General features: G+C 38.1%; 1 protein-coding gene across 1 annotated transcript; it reads left to right on the top strand.

Moving 5' to 3' along the window:
* The first annotated feature begins 1524 nt into the window (after positions 1 to 1524).
* scp2a (sterol carrier protein 2a) lies at positions 1525 to 17062 on the top strand. Its single transcript, XM_086087444.1, has 16 exons — positions 1525 to 1650; positions 2785 to 2842; positions 2943 to 3014; positions 3135 to 3266; positions 5690 to 5754; positions 6629 to 6755; positions 6826 to 6889; positions 6971 to 7057; positions 7138 to 7288; positions 8705 to 8852; positions 9614 to 9721; positions 10533 to 10686; positions 11759 to 11855; positions 12664 to 12793; positions 13618 to 13697; positions 16267 to 17062. The coding sequence occupies exons 1-16, from the start codon at positions 1597 to 1599 to the stop codon at positions 16360 to 16362; spliced, it is 1623 nt and encodes a 540-aa protein (XP_085943570.1). The 5' UTR covers positions 1525 to 1596; the 3' UTR covers positions 16363 to 17062.
* Positions 17063 to 18025: the final 963 nt, after the last annotated feature.

Below are 18025 nucleotides of genomic sequence, written 5' to 3'. Positions count from 1 at the left end.
CAAGCGAAACATTATGGGATCGAGACCTACTCAGTCTCGGAGAAGCACATTTTTATCATCAATGCACCATAAAATGCTGTGCGTCCTCCGCTCGGTGAATGATTATTAACTTTCATATGTAAGTCCGTGATGAAAACTCGTGTCCTTTTTTTCCTTTCGTTTTTTAAACATTTGTTGAACATAGGTGAATAATACAAATATCAGTCAATCCAATTTACATATATCAACAACAACAAAATATATAAAATTATACACCATGAATATCAACATAAATCACATAAAAAAGAGGGGGGAATTAAAATAAACCACACATAAATATTAACAATTAGCTCAGTGAGTTATTTCTTAAATATTTCTGCATGGATAGTAATTATAGTAATTATTAATTGATATTTCTCGCTTGTTATCAATTTAAAAAACGTGGTTTATTAATTGTATTTTTTTAAGGGGGGGGGGGTGATATTTTTTTTTTGAGGGGTTGGGGGGAAGCTGGGCTTTGGTGGTGGTGGTGGTGGGAGGGGGTGTTAAATAAATCAATTTTTTTATGGGGCGGGGTTCATAAAGGGTGTGGGTGGTAATTAAATCGTTTTTATATGCTTTTTTTTCAGATTTAATGCTTTTAATGCTGCGAAATGAGCAATGTTTTTTTAAATGAATCTAGGTATAAAACGTGTGCTTTTAATGAGACGATCCTGTACAAATAGGTCGGAAACAATTGCGTTTTCATTCTGAATATAAACTGTCACGAAAACAAGACGCGTTTGTAACTTAAAAGTGTGTTCTGCTTTCAAGCTTATACCTCGCTTTGAAATGCACCCCCTTGATATTTCTGGCTTAAAGGTTGATGAGGGGCATTAAACTCATTCTGGTTAGTCTCTTCTGTGTACAGTGAAAAGCATGTAACAGAAAATCTGGCTCTTATATTGCCAGATTAACAATGATCTCATCCAAAGGAGACCCAATACTGCCATCTGCTGGCCATCAGTGTATGTACAGTACATTTAAGCATAGAAAACATTCTGGGTCTTAGAAATGTGCCCAAATACAGGGGTTGTCTTCTTAAAATGTCTGAAAGTGAATGGTTTGAAATGATGTAAAGACTACAAATATTTCGTAAAGGTTTATGTATGTGTGGATTGTATATCACTTTGTAACTTATTTTGAAAACTAAAATGAAGTTAACATTTTATTCGGTCTGAAATATAACACCCATTCAAAGTTAATATCGCAAGGAGGGGGGGAGGGGTGCTCTCATTAACCAAAGACTGAGCTTTAATTCTTGTTTGCTGTGGAAGAGTACTTACTCTGCGCATTAGTTAGCGAAGCTTGTACAAATACTAGTGTACACAATTTTTATTTGACATCGCCTTCTATCCAAACAGTTGTACAGTACTACACGTCCATTTGAATACTGTGCATGTATTTATTTTTTATTTTTTTATCGAAGCGATTGCAATACTAACTTGCTACTCGCAAACCCGTAGTGACGCCTTACCTCACGATAGTCGATCTTTTCCCACGGGTGGGAACACCGGAAATGTTTTGCTATCACTGCTGACATTCGTGTTGGCGGACTGCACAGTAAAACAACGAACGATGGCTCCAGCAAGCAAAAATCGGGTGTTTGTCATCGGCGTCGGCATGACGAAGGTAAATGAAATAAAAGCTGCTTGTCACAATAATGTCGAAACGTATCTTCATAACGAGGTTAGGTTAGTTAATCTGCAGCGCAATTGTTGATTGTTGTGAAGTTTTTCCAGAAGTTCGCAGTAGTGAAGTGAGACAGTTCTTTAAAATTCAAAGCAACATTCCACATTTGCAAGATAATTTTGTTTAAATAAGCCCAAAACGTTTTGCAATTGGGTGGTCATATTTACGAGTTTAATACATGTTGTTATTCGTTACTTATGCAACGTGTTGAGCACTCTCAGTCCATAGTTCATGTCCAAGAAAAATGTGTGCCAAGGTGCATTTGACCCTTACCCTCATTTCCCCTGTAACAGCCTTCTATCATTAAATGTCCAGTGCATTTTTTTGTTTCTTGAACTAAAATGGTACACCAAACGCAGTAAAATATTGTCTTGTGTACTCCATTGACTTGTGAATGTGTTGTAAAAGGTGAATTTATAAATAATAATAAAAAAACAACAACCCTAAACTCTAGAACACTATCCAGAATTTTGATGCTGATTTGTCTCACCTGTGGTTGAATTCTTTTGAAGTATTCAAATTCATTGATGTTTACTTTTCACAATATTTAGGTATTAACGGAATTTGTGTAAAGATTTTGGAATGAAAGACCCATATTTGTAGGTAAAGAGGTGAGTCGCATCACCCGTAGTCAGTGTTTCTGAATCTTTTTTGAGTCAAGGCAGATATTTCGCGCTATGGAAAAAAACAACACACCACTAAACATAACAAAAATATTACAAAAAAGCGGATTCCGAGGTAAGTCGGTGCCTTCTGCCATCTTGCATGGAATTGTTTGGTCTGTCGTTGTAGGTCACTGGCGCAAATAGTTGAACAAAGATACAATATTGTAAATAAATACTTTTCAGATGAAGATCAATTAAGTGTAGTTGGATAATTTCCCACAATGAAATTCTCATGACACACTGGTTGGGAATCACTCAAAGTATGCAATTAAAAAAAACATGATTCTGGAATGATTTTTGTTGTTGTTGTTGTTGTTGTTGTTGAGAATATCCAGATTATATCACTTGCTGTTGGATTTACCATAATCTTATGGGATGATTATGATTTTCATATATGTTTTTGCTACAGTTTGACAAGCCCGGAGCTCGAGGCGACTATGACTACCCGGACATGGCCAAGGAAGCGGGTGCTTATCTGAAGAAAATGTGGACATTGCTCAGCCATTCACAAGAACATCTGAATATACTTTGACATCTAACAGTATCGTCATCTTCGTTCTTTTGCAGGCCAAAAGGCTCTCGCAGATGCGGGAATCCCGTACTCCGCCATCCAACAAGCCTGTGTGGGATATGTGTATGGTAACGCATTTCATTTATAGTCAGCAGAAATCCAATCCATCTGTAATGATTCCAAAAAGCCATTCTTGATTTTTGTACCGATAATTTCCATCTGATGGAGCTTTTCCTCTACTGTGTTAGGGGACTCTACATGTGGACAGAGGGCCATTTACCACAGCCTGGGCTTGACCGGCATTCCCATCATTAACGTCAACAATAATTGCTCCACCGGCTCCACTGCCCTCTTCTTGGCACGGCAGCTCATCCAAGGAGGTGAGTTAAGAAGGGTTTAAAAGAAATAAATAATTATGTGTTGCTTTCAGGCGTCATTTGCCTTTTTACAAAATGCGCTTAGAGGTGGATTAGTGGAAACAAATCATGTAATTTAATAGTCATATTATAAGTACATGGTAGGTATCTTTTTTTTTTGTGTGTGAGTTTTTGGGAGCCAAAAATGGAATCCAATTGAAGTTCAGATACGCCGCTGCTCAAGTGAAGTGAAACTAAAAGGAGCTCAAGAGTTGCTAATGCACTTTCAGCTGTTTATTGTATTGTACAAACAGTCACACACAAATATAACATGAGCACACTCACAAGTGGCCAAAATTCACGTCGAGACTGTTACAGAGACGAACTGGCCATGTTTGTGACAGTACTCGTTAGGTCATGTCCCCCTTCATGAAAAATGCACTTCAAAAAAGTAGTTCATTTTTTTACATTTTACATTTTTTATTCTTGTCATGCATACAACAATAAGCCCAGCCCGCATGAGTTTACAAGATACAAAACAATCAAAATCAAAATGGAACCAGAATAAAGCAACAACAACAAAAATGTCATGAACAATCTGTCTTGTCTTCTTTTCCAGGCTCTCGATATAAAATTTGATATTACAAAAACATCAAAATCAAAAAGCCACTTTATCTTTTCTTCATCTGGCCAGTAGAACATGTCAGGATTATATTGTTTAAAGTCATTAAATATACATTCCCTTCGATCATCGTAAAGTGTAGAGTACAAAAAAAACAACAACTCTTTTTTCCAAGACATGCAAATCACACATTTCACATATTCTATCATCGTCTGGTATATTAGTAAATCGACCAGTTTCAATGGCTAGTAGTGGTGAAAATCTTTGCATGTCTCATGATTTGGTTCCGATTTTTGGGTGTGCGATTCGATTCAGAATCGATTTTTGATTCAAAATGATTTGATTGACTGATTTTTGCTTCAATTTATAGATGTTCAAGGAATCGTAATGATCTACTCCAGTCGGACTCGCTAATGCTAACTAGCGCGCTACTCGCGGCACTTTTATCACTCAACAGAACGGCTTCACGCTGCAAAAAAAAAAGTTTTTTATTGGAATAACTTGATCGTGACTTTTTCCTTCTACTCTCTAAGTGGCTACAACTTAACAGTGTATCAGATTGCGTGGAACCACACTGCCCCTAAGTGGCCAACTCGGGTACAACATGAACAGCGCTCCCAATAAAGGCACACACAAACAAAGGGAAGACAGTATAAAATAATTGTAATAAAATCGATTTTGGGACATTTAAAATCGATTCTGAGAATTGCGATTCTTATGAGAATCTTTTTTTTTTTGGCACACCCCTAATGGCTAGATAGAGAATACTAGACCTTAACTGAGCAACCAACAATCTTTGATTTCTAGACAGTCAAGATATAACATATTGTTGAGGAATAATCCTGTCCTTGATTTGCATATATGTTCTCAGTTTAGGCTTTAATGAAACTCCTTGAGACCAGTTTTCTTTGAACTTAAAGAGAAGCTTATTTTTAATGGAGTGAATATTACAGCATAGGTTATTCCTATAACCTTACATTGTCTTATTTGGTTTTTATACAATACAGTGCCATTTTTCTTCATTAAAAAACTTGTAACTAAAAACTGTGACGGTTTCCTGGGGCTGAAGCAAATTTGATGGAATTTATTTCAATATATTTCAAGGCGGAGTAGTGATTTCATACATGAGGTGGTATCATCCTGACCATGATGGGTGACTACCGATACCAGGCATCGGTATCTGTGCCAATACCAGTATTGAGCCGTTTTACGATCAGGGACAAGAAATGAGAAAATACATTAATCTAAAGTTGCCATTAACTTTATGCAATTTTTAAGGAAAAACAATATATTGGGATACATTTCTTTAAAATCATCTGCCATTTATGGGTGGGGAATTTTATTTTCCAGTGGTATCGGTATTTGCTATCAGTAGCGGTGACTACTCAAGAGTCACCTATCGGTCGGGAAAAAAAGGTTATCGAACATCCCTAATCTTGACCATGCGCCACGACGTGCATTTAATCTGTAAAATCAACTGACTCGCTTTCATTTTTTTTTTTTTTTACAGGCAACATATAATAATTCCATCTTTCAATAATAATAATAATAGTTCCAATAAGAATATGACTATTCTCAAGTTAAAATTCATTATCAGTCACTTAGGTTGGAGGTGGTGCGCAAATAAGGTGGAGGTGGCCGCCTCTGAATTTTGTACACAGGAAAAACACCTGCAGTAAATTTAGTAAGGAAACCAATTAAACTGATACATCAAGGTAGGTACCACTGTAACTTTGTACTGTTAGATGTGGACATAAAGTATCTTTATTCAAAATGTAAAAAACATATACATAAGTTAATGAAATAATTTCTAATTTGCCTTTAGGTCTTTCAGACTGCGTGCTTGCACTTGGATTTGAAAAGATGGAGAGGGGCTCTTTGTCCTCTAAGGTAAAAAACAAAAAACATCCAAACTGCCAACGTTTTTTTTTGTCTTTTACAGTACTATTAAAGTTCATACTATAGAATAAAAAAAAGAGAAAAATATGATATGCTTACCGGATCTATATGAAAATTGAAAGAGTTCTTCCGTTTTATTTGATTCAGTTGATAGATGAGCCAATAAAATAAAATACAAATAAGTCATTGTGTTTAACATGAGGGGATGTCTCATATAAGGACGACAGACTCAAATTCTACATACAAACTCTGAACAAACTTGACCAAGGCAACAAAACTACTCTTAACTCATTCACTGCCATTGACGGCTATAGACGTCAAAAATTCATTTGAACTATTTCTATTATTTTAACATTTTTCCACTTTTGTTAACAAGAGCATGAAAACCTAGAATTTTTTTATTGTACATTTAGAACAGATATAAAATTGCGATTAATAACGATTAAAAAATTTAATCGCCCGACGTCCCTAATTTTTAATAATCTTTAATCGTGTCAGGTGATTTAAATTTTTGATGGTAATTAACTGCACGATATCAAATGACAAATTTCATATCTGTTGTAAATGTACAAAAAAATTTTTTCTAGGTTTTCATACTCTTGTTAACAAAAGTGGAAAAAAATGTTAAACTAATAGAAATAGATCAAATGAATTTTTGGCGTCTATAGCCGTCAATGGCAGTGAAAATGTTCAGGAGAACACGCTGCTAAATGAATACATCAGTGTCAGTCGAAACGGAGCATTATCTTTCCCTATAAGCAAATTCAGCCCTTGCATTAAATCTCATTTCATTGTGCCGGTGTATGAAATGTGGCCGGTGAGCATTTCTATGGTTCGAAACAGCTCAACTCTTTTCTTATTCTAGTACATGGATAGGACCAGTCCCATGGACAAGCACATGGAGGTGATGATCAACCGTTACGGGATGGTGGCCGCTCCACCAGCTGCGCAGATGTTCGGCAACGCCGGCAGGGAGCACATGGAAAAATACGGTACACGTGGCATTTATAGAGCTGCGTTGGAACGTAACGGTCGATTGCGTCTAACCAGGGTCGTTTGCAGGCACGAAACCGGAGCATTTTGCCAAGATTGCCTGGAAAAACCACAAACATTCCACCAACAACCCGTGAGTTACAAAGAATGCACAATGCAAACACGAGGCCCGTTTTGGTTCAATGCGAATTCATGAATGCTTCTATATGTGTAGTTATTCTCAGTTCCAAGACGAGTACACTCTGGAGCAGGTCATGAACTCCAGGAAGGTGTTTGAGTTTTTGACTCTTCTGCAGTGCTGGTAAGAAACTTCCCGTTGAGTCAAAAGGCACAAATAACACCATAATAAGAGCGTATTGTCTTCTGCGATTTTCTCACTAGCCCCACATCGGACGGTGCCGGTGCTGTAGTGTTGGCAAGCGAGGACTTTGTCAGGCGTCACCGTCTGGAGAAGCAAGCAGTGGAGATCCTGGCCCAAGAGATGGTCACCGACCTGTCCACTACGTTTGATGAAAACAGCTGCATTAAGATGGTGAGAAATGGCTTTGGTGCGTTTCTTTTCTGCGCTTTAGTTGTCCAGTAACGTGCTAAGAGTCCGATTTGAAAACTTAATGAGACAAACAGTCTGGCATTAAAAACGGTTGCAATTTCTTGCTTACTCAGTGGACATTATAGGCGACAAGACTAACCGGGTGGAATTTAGCAGTGTAAAAAAACTCTGTGAAAAGAAATGCAACTAAGTCGTATTGCAGTGAAATGATCTCTGGTCTGGAGCCTTCTCTGCTGTAGTACATTAATCTTACCAATAGATGACGCTATTGCTCTGCGTCTCAAATTCTTTTGCATATGCCAACATTTTGTTGTCAAAATTCTTGGCTATTAACATACAATGTGTTAGTTTGCGTTGCCTTTATCTAAAAATAAATAATCAACGCGGAAGGTAACGCTTGAGAATTAGTGAAATATAAACAATGCTTTTCCTAAAAAAAAATTTGAAGGAGCTTTGAACCCAGTCCCACCTTCACCTTAAGTCCCCCAAAAAATCCTTATTGGTTTTTTTTGTATTGTTTTGAACAGCAACGTTTAAATAATAATAATAATAAATGAAAGATTTTAAATCGATGTATGTTTTGCTTCAAAATCCCTACATCCATCAATTATTAACACGTAAGACACATTTGTCAGTTGCTGGTTGATCTGATTGTCAAATGGGGGTACGTGAAGGCACTCCAGGGGGTACGCAAGATTTTAAAAATAAATTTAAAAAGCTGCATCCATGCAAAACATCCTTTAAAAATAATGATTACATTATTTAAATATTTCTGGAAATTCAAAGTTAATAAAAGGAATTTTATATTCAGTAGGCTTTCCTTGTCCTGCTTCCTCAAACCAGAATGGTTTGACCCAAACTGTCAGTTTTTGATTCATTTTTGAGAACAGATCTTTACTCTGATCACTTAATGGTAATCATTTTTATGTGGACAAATATTTATTTGTAAATAAGTTAATTATTTCCTTCTCTTTTTTTTAAAGTTTTTTTTTTTTTGCCTTTTGATTTCAAAATAGAGACCACTGTACAAATGAAGCTCCAAAGTTAACAAATGACAATGGCACAGCACACTCTGTTTTTTGTTCTTTTTTCTACAAAAAATATTTTTCACTGGTTAGGGGGTACTTAACTGGAAAAAAATATTTCACTGGGGGGTACAACCACTGATCTAGCTCACTGACTTTCATTTATTTTCACATTTGTGATATCTGATGTTATCTATCATGTCTGTGCATCCTTCAGAGCTATTTCAACCTATAAACACCAACTAACTAGCTAGCTAGCTAATTAAATGCCTGCCTACCTACGGAAAGACACTGTTTTCCGCACAAGCTCATTTTGGTTAGTCTCCTCATCTTTCATATATTTATGACCACACTCTTCCTTACGTCTCTTTAGGTGGGTTACGACATGTCACGAGTGGCGGCCAAAAAGTGCTTTGAAGCATCCGGTCTGCAGCCCGCTGATGTTGATGTCGTGGAGCTGCACGACTGCTTCTCTGCTAACGAGCTAATCACTTATGAGGCGCTGGGACTGTGCCCTGAAGGTACTCTTTAACTCACTCACTGCCATTGACGGCTATAGACGTCAAAAATTCGTTTGAACTATTTCGATTAGTTTAACTTTTTTTCCCCACTTTTGTTAACAAGAGCATGAAAACCTAGAGAAAAAAATTATTGGACATTTAGAACAGATATAAATCGTGAGTTAACTGTTGAAGTTATGCGATTAATTACAAGTAAAAAAATTAATCACCCGACGCCCCTAATTTTTAATACTCTTTTCTAAAAAAAAAAAAAAAAAAGAAAAAAGATTATTAAAAACAAAATGTCTAGGTTTTCCCACTTTTGTTAACAAGAGCATGAAAACCTAGAATTATTTGTATTGTACATTTAGAACAGATATAACATGTGTGATTAATCGTGACTATTGAAGTCATGCAATTAATTACAATTAAAAAATGTAATCGCCTGACGCGCTAAAAAAAGAGAAAAGATTGTTAAAAATTAGGGGCGTCAGGCGATTACAATTTTTAATTTTTTTATTTAAATTTTTAATTTTATATCTGTTCTAAATGTACAATAATAAAAGTTCTAAGTTTTCATATTCTTAACAAAAGTGAAAAAAAAGAAGTTAAACTAATAGAAATAGTTCAAATGAATTATTGACGTCTATAGCCGTCAATGGCAGTAAATGAGTTAATATGAGGAAAAAATGTTAGGTAGACTGGATTAAAGCTTACCAAAGCGTCGTCTATAGAGTAAGTAACCAAACGTTGCCGTGATTGGTGGGTTCTTCTCTCAACAGGTAAAGGAGCCGAGCTGATTGACAGAGGGGACAACACATATGGCGGCAAGTATGTGATCAACCCCAGTGGCGGCCTCATCTCCAAAGGGCATCCTTTAGGAGCTACAGGTGCATACTTACTACTTTCTATATTTTACCCTCAAAGATCATCAGTCACTCTCCTAGTATGCATGCCTGCAATCAATTAAAGTGACTGAATTATAGATTTCTGCTTTGACTTTGAATCTTGCACTTACTGATGGGAATTTATCTGCATCTCTGCCTTTTCCCTCCTGTATCAAAGCCCACTTTATTCATGTATAGACTGTCAAGTGGGTTATCCACGTGCCTAACTCATCAACAGTGGTGCTCTTATATTAACTCATTCACTGCCATTGACGGCTATAGACGTCAACAATTCATTTGAACTCTTTTTATTAATTTAACATTTTTTTCCACTTTTGTTAAGAGTTTGAAAACCTAGAATTTTTTATTATTATATTAAAAAAATGCGATTAATCGTGAGTTAACTAGTGGTCATGCGATTAATTATGATTAAAAATTGTAATCACATGACGCCCCTAATTTTTAATAATCTTTTCTTTGGAAAAAAAAAGTTTATTAATTTGAATTAGAATTTTTTTTAAAGAAAAGATTATTAAAAATTAGGGGCATCAGGCGATTAAAATTTGTAATCGTAATTAATCGCATGACTTCACGAGTTAACTCACGATTAATCACAAATTTTACATCTGTTCTAAATGTACAAAAAAATAATAATTCTAGGTTTTTATACTCTTGTTAACAAAAATAGATTTTTTTTTTTATAGTTCAAATGAATTTTTGACGTCTATAGCCGTCAATGGCGGCGAATGAGTTGAACCTGATTTAAAAACGCTCGAGTGTATGTACACTCACGATATGCCATCTTTTGACTCAGGGCTGGCCCAGTGTGCTGAGCTCTGCTGGCAGCTCAGAGGTCAGGCTGGCAGAAGACAAGTCCCCGGGGCGAAAGTGGCCTTGCAGCACAACATTGGCTTAGGAGGAGCAGTGGTTGTCACGCTTTACACAATGGGATTCACACAGGAGCCCAGGTACCGTGTGTTTTGGCACGAGTCATGTACAGTCAATCTTTTATGGGTTAGACAGAAAGGTGGGGGTCGGGGTTGGTGGTGCTGGCATATATTCCCGACTGGACATGAAATACTGCAGATTCCACGTTGCTCATATCGTACAATATATCACTACCCTATTATTTTTATTTTGGGCCGTACTAGAATAAAATGTAATTGTACATCCACAACAGTAGGTGGTGCTCTCATTGTCAGAGTGCGCAAATAGTGGAGGCTAGGTGCACTTACAACAAGATACTATTTATAGTCATGGCGGAGATTTGTGGAGGCATAAAATATTTTCTTCTTTCATCGGGGGCTAGGGCTGCTCGATTATGAAGAAAATATTAATCATGATTAATTTGATAATAATTGAAATCACAATTAGGACAATCATTTGTTTTTTAGTACAAAACAAGAAAATGTTTAAACGTGTACAAAATATTTAGACAAATACATTTATTTGAAACACTATAATTATGTAAGTTCCTTTTGCATCAAACAAGATTTATTAAATTAGTCATTTTAAGATTTTTTTTTTTTAAATATTTGTATGTTTCTGTTTCGAAGCAATTAGCATTAGAATATAGCTAAGTTTCAACATTATTCACCATTCTGTTCAAAACACTGGTGAAGAGAGCCTCTTTGCAACATGGACCTGGTTGATCTCTTATACTCTGCTGCCACCTGCTGGCCGTTTTTTTTGCTTTAAGCGACCTCTTCAGATCAGAGGCTGCATCAAAACCTTCTGTATGCTCTAGCATAAAACAACAACAAAAAACATGGCAATATTTAAAATAGAACGTTTTAATATGTTTTTGGGATCAAAAAAGTGAAGTTTTATTTTTGTTTACAATTATGCCGATTTTGTAATTGTGGAGCGTAATAATTGAAATTGTAATTGATTGTAATTTCGATTAATTGCACAGCCCTAGGTAGTCCAACAAAAATAATTGACAAGCACTGCCTTATTGTACTCCTTGCTCATTGTTTGACCTAAGATGGAGTTAGTTATGAGACCACGGCTGTTTTTTGTTTTTTTTTGCCTCCTCAGGTTACACGTCAGCGCGGTAGCCACAAGTGCAGGCAACAACTTGGAGGGCTTTAAAGCATACTCTGTCTTCAAGGAGATTGAAAAACATTTGCAGGAGGTATGATGGCATAGCAAGGCTTATACTATTTTTGTTGTTGCTCGCTTCGATTTGAACACACGAGCCTTTTTTGACGAAATATTGATCACCTCTTTGTCAGTCAAGAGGTTGAAACCAACATTATATTAAAAGTCGAGATCCAATCGAAACCAGCCAAGTTTTTTTTTACACGTGTACTAATCATATTTATTTTATTTATTATTATTATTATTATTTCTTTTTTCTTTTTAAGAGCTCAGTATTGTTCATTCTGTAATTTTACCGATTTGACATGTCATCATCATTGCTCTCCTTTAAAAAAATAAATATTATTATTATTATTTTTTTTATTATTATTATTTTGAATGTGTATGTGCGTGCGTGTATTCATTAGTTCACCAAAAACCTATTAAAAAACCCCATACCGTTCACCTAAACCGAACACCGCCGCCAGGAGACCCGAGGAAGGACCAAAGAAAAGAAAGGAAAGTGATCATAATCATATTTATTGCTTGGGATACTTTTCAAGCTCAATGAAAATGTCTCTCTCTCCTTCAGGTAGAATTTCAGTCTCAGCATCCAAGTCGTCTAAATGGTCTTGCATGGTCTCATTTCAAATACCTTTTTGTGTGCAGTTAGTTGTATCGGACCCGTTTTTGATGGGTTCTATTAGGTCTTTCTCACATGTTGACATGCTGACAGTGACACGTCTGATGCCTTTTTCATTCAAATGCATTCGCGATCTGGCTTTCTTGACTTGGGCTAGGTTCAGTTTTCTAATATCGGTTTGGTCCCTTGACAATACAAAGGCTTTTTTGTCCTCTTGCAGGAAGGAGCAAAGCTTGTGAAGAAGGTTGGCGGCGTGTTCGCTTTCCAAGTGAAAGATGGACCTGATGGGAAGGAGGCGACTTGGTTTGTGGATGTGAAAAATGGCAACGGTCGTGTCACCACTGAATCAGGTACTGCTGTGCCATTTCAAGACGCTACGCGATATAATGGAACCTCCCCTCCATATATGAACAATTAGGTTCCCCTTTTTTTATTTTTGTTAAGGGAAGTCAACCGTAAACATTTCTTGGCAATAATAAGCTATATGTGACCTGACTAGTCTAAACATGACATTTGTGGAATATTACAAAGCAAAATCCAGTTGTTTTTTTTTAATCCATCTCAGAAGGCGGCCATTTTGCCACTTGCTGTCGACTGAAGATGACATCACAGTTGCTTAGGGCTCAGGCGAGGACCAATCACAGCTCACCTGTGATGTCATTTTCACTCGGCAGCAAGTGGCAAAGTGGCCGCCTTCTGATATTGATTAAAAACTGCCGGATTTTGCTGCTTAACTCGTATTCCAGAATACTATATTTAGACGAGTGGGGCTGCATAGAACATATTATTGTCAAAAGAAGAACGTTTTGAAGAGTTGCCTTTTCACGGGCACTGCTTGGACACGCCCTGTTGTAGTTACAAAAACAAACTGTGGATGGTTTTGTTCAATAAACTTTTGATTGCAATGGAAGTTAATATAATTGAATAACTTTTTAGAAAAAAATGAACAAAAACAGCAAAATCATATGGCGAATAATGTGTATGGTTATATAGGTAGGTGAAAAGCATTAGAATGCTGCAAATTGCTCAATTTAGACACTGGCGCGTGTGAGGTTTTAGAATAAAAATGCAATTCAAAGATGGTTTGGTCAGCCGTCATGCTAATTGATGTTTTTTTAATTTTATTGATTTATTATTATTTATTTATTTAAAAACAAATATATGTTTCTTTCAGGTACAAAGGCAGACTGCACTTTGACCATGAATGATCAAGATCTTCTAGATCTGATGACGGGAAAATTGAACGCTCAGATGGTATGTGCCAAAAAAGGGCTCCGGCTCTCTCGGTCGGCTGTTTTAGTTTCTATGATGTCGAGGACATGTTTTTTTCTTCTTCATTTTTTGTAATCCTTTGCAAAAACTTCAGGAAAAAAAACGTTTCCTTGTTGTCACCAGGGGGGGTTGCATCACATGTACAATTTTGATGGGGTGTATTATTTATTATTTAATTTTAGAATACGGTTGCAACATGATGAATGGCTGCGTATCCAACATCGATGGCTTGATCCTGATCTGAACATGATCTAGTTCCATGCATTATTATGATTACTATTATTAGCATTATTTTGTAAAAAATTTTTTTACACTTTCATGATGCATATGTGAATTGTGCGACCAAGCAGTATAAATCCAGACTTAGAAGATTAACGAATCTAACCAAAAATGATGGCATGATTAAGTTTAAAAGCTAACATATACAAATTATATTTCAAGCCGACGTTAATTGTTGAGTTTCCAGCGTTTTTCCAGCCCAAGTATTGAGCGTTTTTAAAAAAAAAATTAAAATTATTTTATAAGTACTCTACCTATTCATCTGTGCTCAAATGGAGTCCATTTTATCCCTATCTTTGAGCAACCAGCTTCGACCAGTTTCTTTGTATGTTCTGTCATTGAATTCGAACAACATCAGAAAATATGTAACCGCCAAAAAATCTTTCGGAAACATTATCTTTTCAGGCCGCGTCTTGTTTTTATTCTTGAAATGGAAAACCCTGAACCCTTTTTATGAATTATTTTTTTTTTCTTTTTTTTTTTTTTCTTTTTTTCTTTTTAAAGAGCTCAGTATTGTTCATTCGGAAATGTCATCATCATTGCTTTTTTTTTTTTTTTTAATTTTATTTAAAAAAAAAAAAAAATATATATATATATATATATATTTTTTTTTTTTTTTGTGTGGGTGAGTATGTGTATGTGCGTGCGTGCGTGCGTGCGTGCGTGCGTGCGTGTATTTGTTAGCTCACCAGAAAACCTATTAGAAAAAATCTCATACCGTTCACCTAAACCGAACACCAGGAGACCCGAGGGGACCGAAGAAAACCAAGGAAGGTGAAATCCAGCACCGACCAGACACCCCCCACCAGAACTCCTCCCCAGCCCAAGAAACATCCAGACCCCAACAAATCCAAAAAACATAAAATCAGGGAGGCCTCAAGAGACCAAAGGAGAGACCGAGAAAAGGAAGGAAGGACAGACGAAGCCGCGTGAGATCCGAGACACCAGCCTCCACCGATTCAATAACCTGAGGAGGAAACAGATTGTGTCTGAGTTTCGGTAGATGCTGGTGTGGTGGATCTGGCATGCATGAAAATCTCCACCAAAGAGGGGAGCCGTCGACCCCCGCCGGAACAGAGCAAGCGCAACACCTCAGGGCCCCCCAGGCCGCGGCAGCGCCAAAGGACGACCCCCGGGCCCCGCCAGGGCCACCGGCCGGAGAGCAAACCCAGGAGCAGGAGCGCCCCCCGCCCCAACACGGCCCGCGCCCCCGGCCCAACGCAGCAGGACGGGGCACTGCAGGCCCACCAGGCACCCCACCGGCCCCCAACCGCCGCCCCCCCCCCCCCACGACCCCCCGCCCCCATCCACCCCCGCCACCCACCCCAACCCAGCCCCAGCCGCCCCCAATCCCCCAGACACCCCCCCGCAACCCCCACCACCCCCCCCAACAAAGCCGCGCCCCCCCCCCCGACCAACCGGCAGCCCCCCAACCCCCGACCCCCAGCCCCCGGGGACCACCCGCACCCAGGCACCGGCGCCGAAGAGGGGCCGGACAGCGGAGCGGAGAGGGCAGCCGCGCCCACCCCACCCCCCGCCGTGTGGAAGGATGGAACACCGGGGGCAGAAGGGGGAGATGGGGGCACCGGAGGGCGGCCGACACCCCCGAACCCCAGGCCCAGCGGGGGAAGGCCCCGGTCGTCACCCCAGCGTTCTTTGTGAAAATTAACCCCTGTTACTGAGTCCGCCAGCTCGCGGACTGGCGAACTCTACCCCTAAACCGTGAATGTGACCCCACCCAGTGTATATACAAGTGTGTGTGTGTGGTGCATTAAAATTAGGAGCAGGTGAACCGGAGCCGATGGAAATGATATTCCCACGCTCCGATCCACCCGCCACCCAAGCATGTTGCTGAGTGTATGTGGTGCATTAAAAAAAAATAGATAGATTTATGAATTATTGTTTATTGAACAACCACCAGAAATGCTTTCAAAAAGGCCTACAAAAGGCTAACATGAAATAAAAGTTTGCTCTTACGCGTTCAATTCACTTCTTATTCCGGCCTCCTTAAGAGCATCTGTGGTCTCTTGCAGCCTATGAATGCTATTACTTCGTTTTTTATCTAAAGTAATTCGTTACTCAACAAAGTATTGATCAATTGTGAGCTCCTGTCCAGTAGGATTGTTTCATTGACTTTTGAGATTATGCTAGCTATAATTGTCAGAATTGCCCCAAAAAAAACGATTTGAAGTGGATTCTATTCTGTCATTCTCACGCAACACGGCATTCAGATAACAAATCCGAGTTCCTCGTTGAACCTGTGTCTCCTCAGGCCTTCTTCAAAGGCAAGCTGAAGATTGCCGGGAATATGGGCATGGCCATGAAGCTGCAGAATCTTCAGGTGGCACCAGGAAAGGCCAAGCTGTGATTAGCGTGGAATTGGATCAGACGTCAGCGCTGAGAAGCTCAAATTGAGCCGGGTTCTGTGTTGACGGTTTGATCAAATAGTTCTGCTATGAAGCGTTAATGTGGTCCCATTAGTCGTGCAATATATGTATATACAGTGTATGTTTGTGTGTATACTGTAAGTATATATACACACACATATATATATATATATATATATATATATATATATATACAGTATGTATGCTAAACTAATTGTGAATTAATTAATACATTTTAATAAGTAATTGTTGAATAACATATAAAGGCAGAATGAAAGAAGTGCAGAGGCTGTCTGACAGTCATTGGAGCACGTAAAGCGAGCGGTTGTTAGGCTGATATCATGTGAAACTGTCCACGATAATGTACTTTTATTTTTATTTGTACACAATTTGAAAATTTTTGTTATATGGACGCGGGTGACAAGGACTTGCACAAAAAGCCAAAATCATGTCTGAGAGATGGTGACGATTGTGTATGGGAAACTGGAGCGACTAAAATGTTGATTGTTACCATCAGAACATTTAACAACTTAGTTTAAGCTTCTGGACTTTCTCTTTTTTGTTTTCCTGAGAAATAAATTGTGAAACATAATCCTTCTGAAAGTGGTTGCTGTTAATCTCTCTGGAACATTTAACACACTCTGCTCCCACAATATGTTGAATAAACACCAGCAAGATTTCTATGTGTGTGCTTTTTTTTTTTTTTATCCCCTAAGATTAAAACAATCCTTCACACTCTTTTGAGTTTAGTCAGATGCGATGAGGAAAAAAAGAATTTTCAATCGCAATGGTCATATGCAGATTCTGTTCAATATAATTCCATATTTAAAAAAGAAATGTTTTGGGGGGTATGACTGTCATTTCCCAGCTGAACTCCCACCCGGTGTCCCTCAGGGCTCCCATCTTGGGCCCCCTCTTCTTTATTTTCTTGACAAGATTTCCCATAAATTCAATTGACACTTTCACTGTTATGCAACTGCTTCTCTCAACGTAAACATTGGTTGTCATTCAACTTTCTACAACTCGACATCGATGACCTACTGGTGGGTACCAAAGCCACTCGAGCCAAAATGGACAGTTTTTCCATTGCACTTGATAATTCCTCTGTTTCCCCTCACCCTAAAAGTCTTGTCACGATCAACAGCCGACATTCTTTTCAATCGCACATGAACATCACCCAATCTGCATACTCTCATGAAATATAAAAAACTGATCTGCACTTACTAGGCCACCTCCTTCACACTGCTACACGCTCTCGCTCCCTCAAATGTTCGTCCTCTCTCCACTTAACCGTCCCTTCTTGCCAGTTTGGCCTCATCTTTGGAACTCACCCCCACCCGACCTCCGTAACGCAGACTCATTAACTCAAAATACACGTATTTGGAACTGCACTTTAATGTTGCCTTTATCATTTACAATTTTAATTTACGTGTTATGTTATTTTATTGTTTACTGCTTGTTTTCTTTTATTTACATTTGTATGGTGATCCAGAGTGCTATGAAAGGTGACTATAATTAAAATTATTATTATCATTATTTTACTAAAAATATGAGATTCTTTTAAATTGTATTATATAATTTAATTTTACATTAATTTACTGCCATTGACGGCTATAGACGTCAAAAATTCATTTGAACTATTTC

The sequence above is a fragment of the Leptonotus elevatus genome, chromosome 1 (genome assembly GCF_054856555.1).
Source record: "Leptonotus elevatus isolate MCC_2025b chromosome 1, RoL_Lele_1.0, whole genome shotgun sequence".
Lineage (NCBI taxonomy): Eukaryota > Metazoa > Chordata > Actinopteri > Syngnathiformes > Syngnathidae > Leptonotus > Leptonotus elevatus.
Note: the sequence above shows the minus strand (reverse complement) of the source record. Positions and strands in the feature narration are given on the sequence as shown.

What these genes read in the sequence shown, in the direction of transcription:
- scp2a (XM_086087444.1), top strand. Translation starts at nt 1,597, where the DNA reads ATGGCTCCAGCAAGCAAAAATCGGGTGTTTGTCATCGGCGTCGGCATG. An exon ending in GGACATGGCCAAGGAAGCGG is followed by an intron (nt 2,843 to 2,942) that starts GTGCTTATCTGA and finishes GTTCTTTTGCAG; the next exon opens with GCCAAAAGGCTCTCGCAGAT. An exon ending in GAAAATTGAACGCTCAGATG is followed by an intron (nt 13,698 to 16,266) that starts GTATGTGCCAAA and finishes GTGTCTCCTCAG; the next exon opens with GCCTTCTTCAAAGGCAAGCT.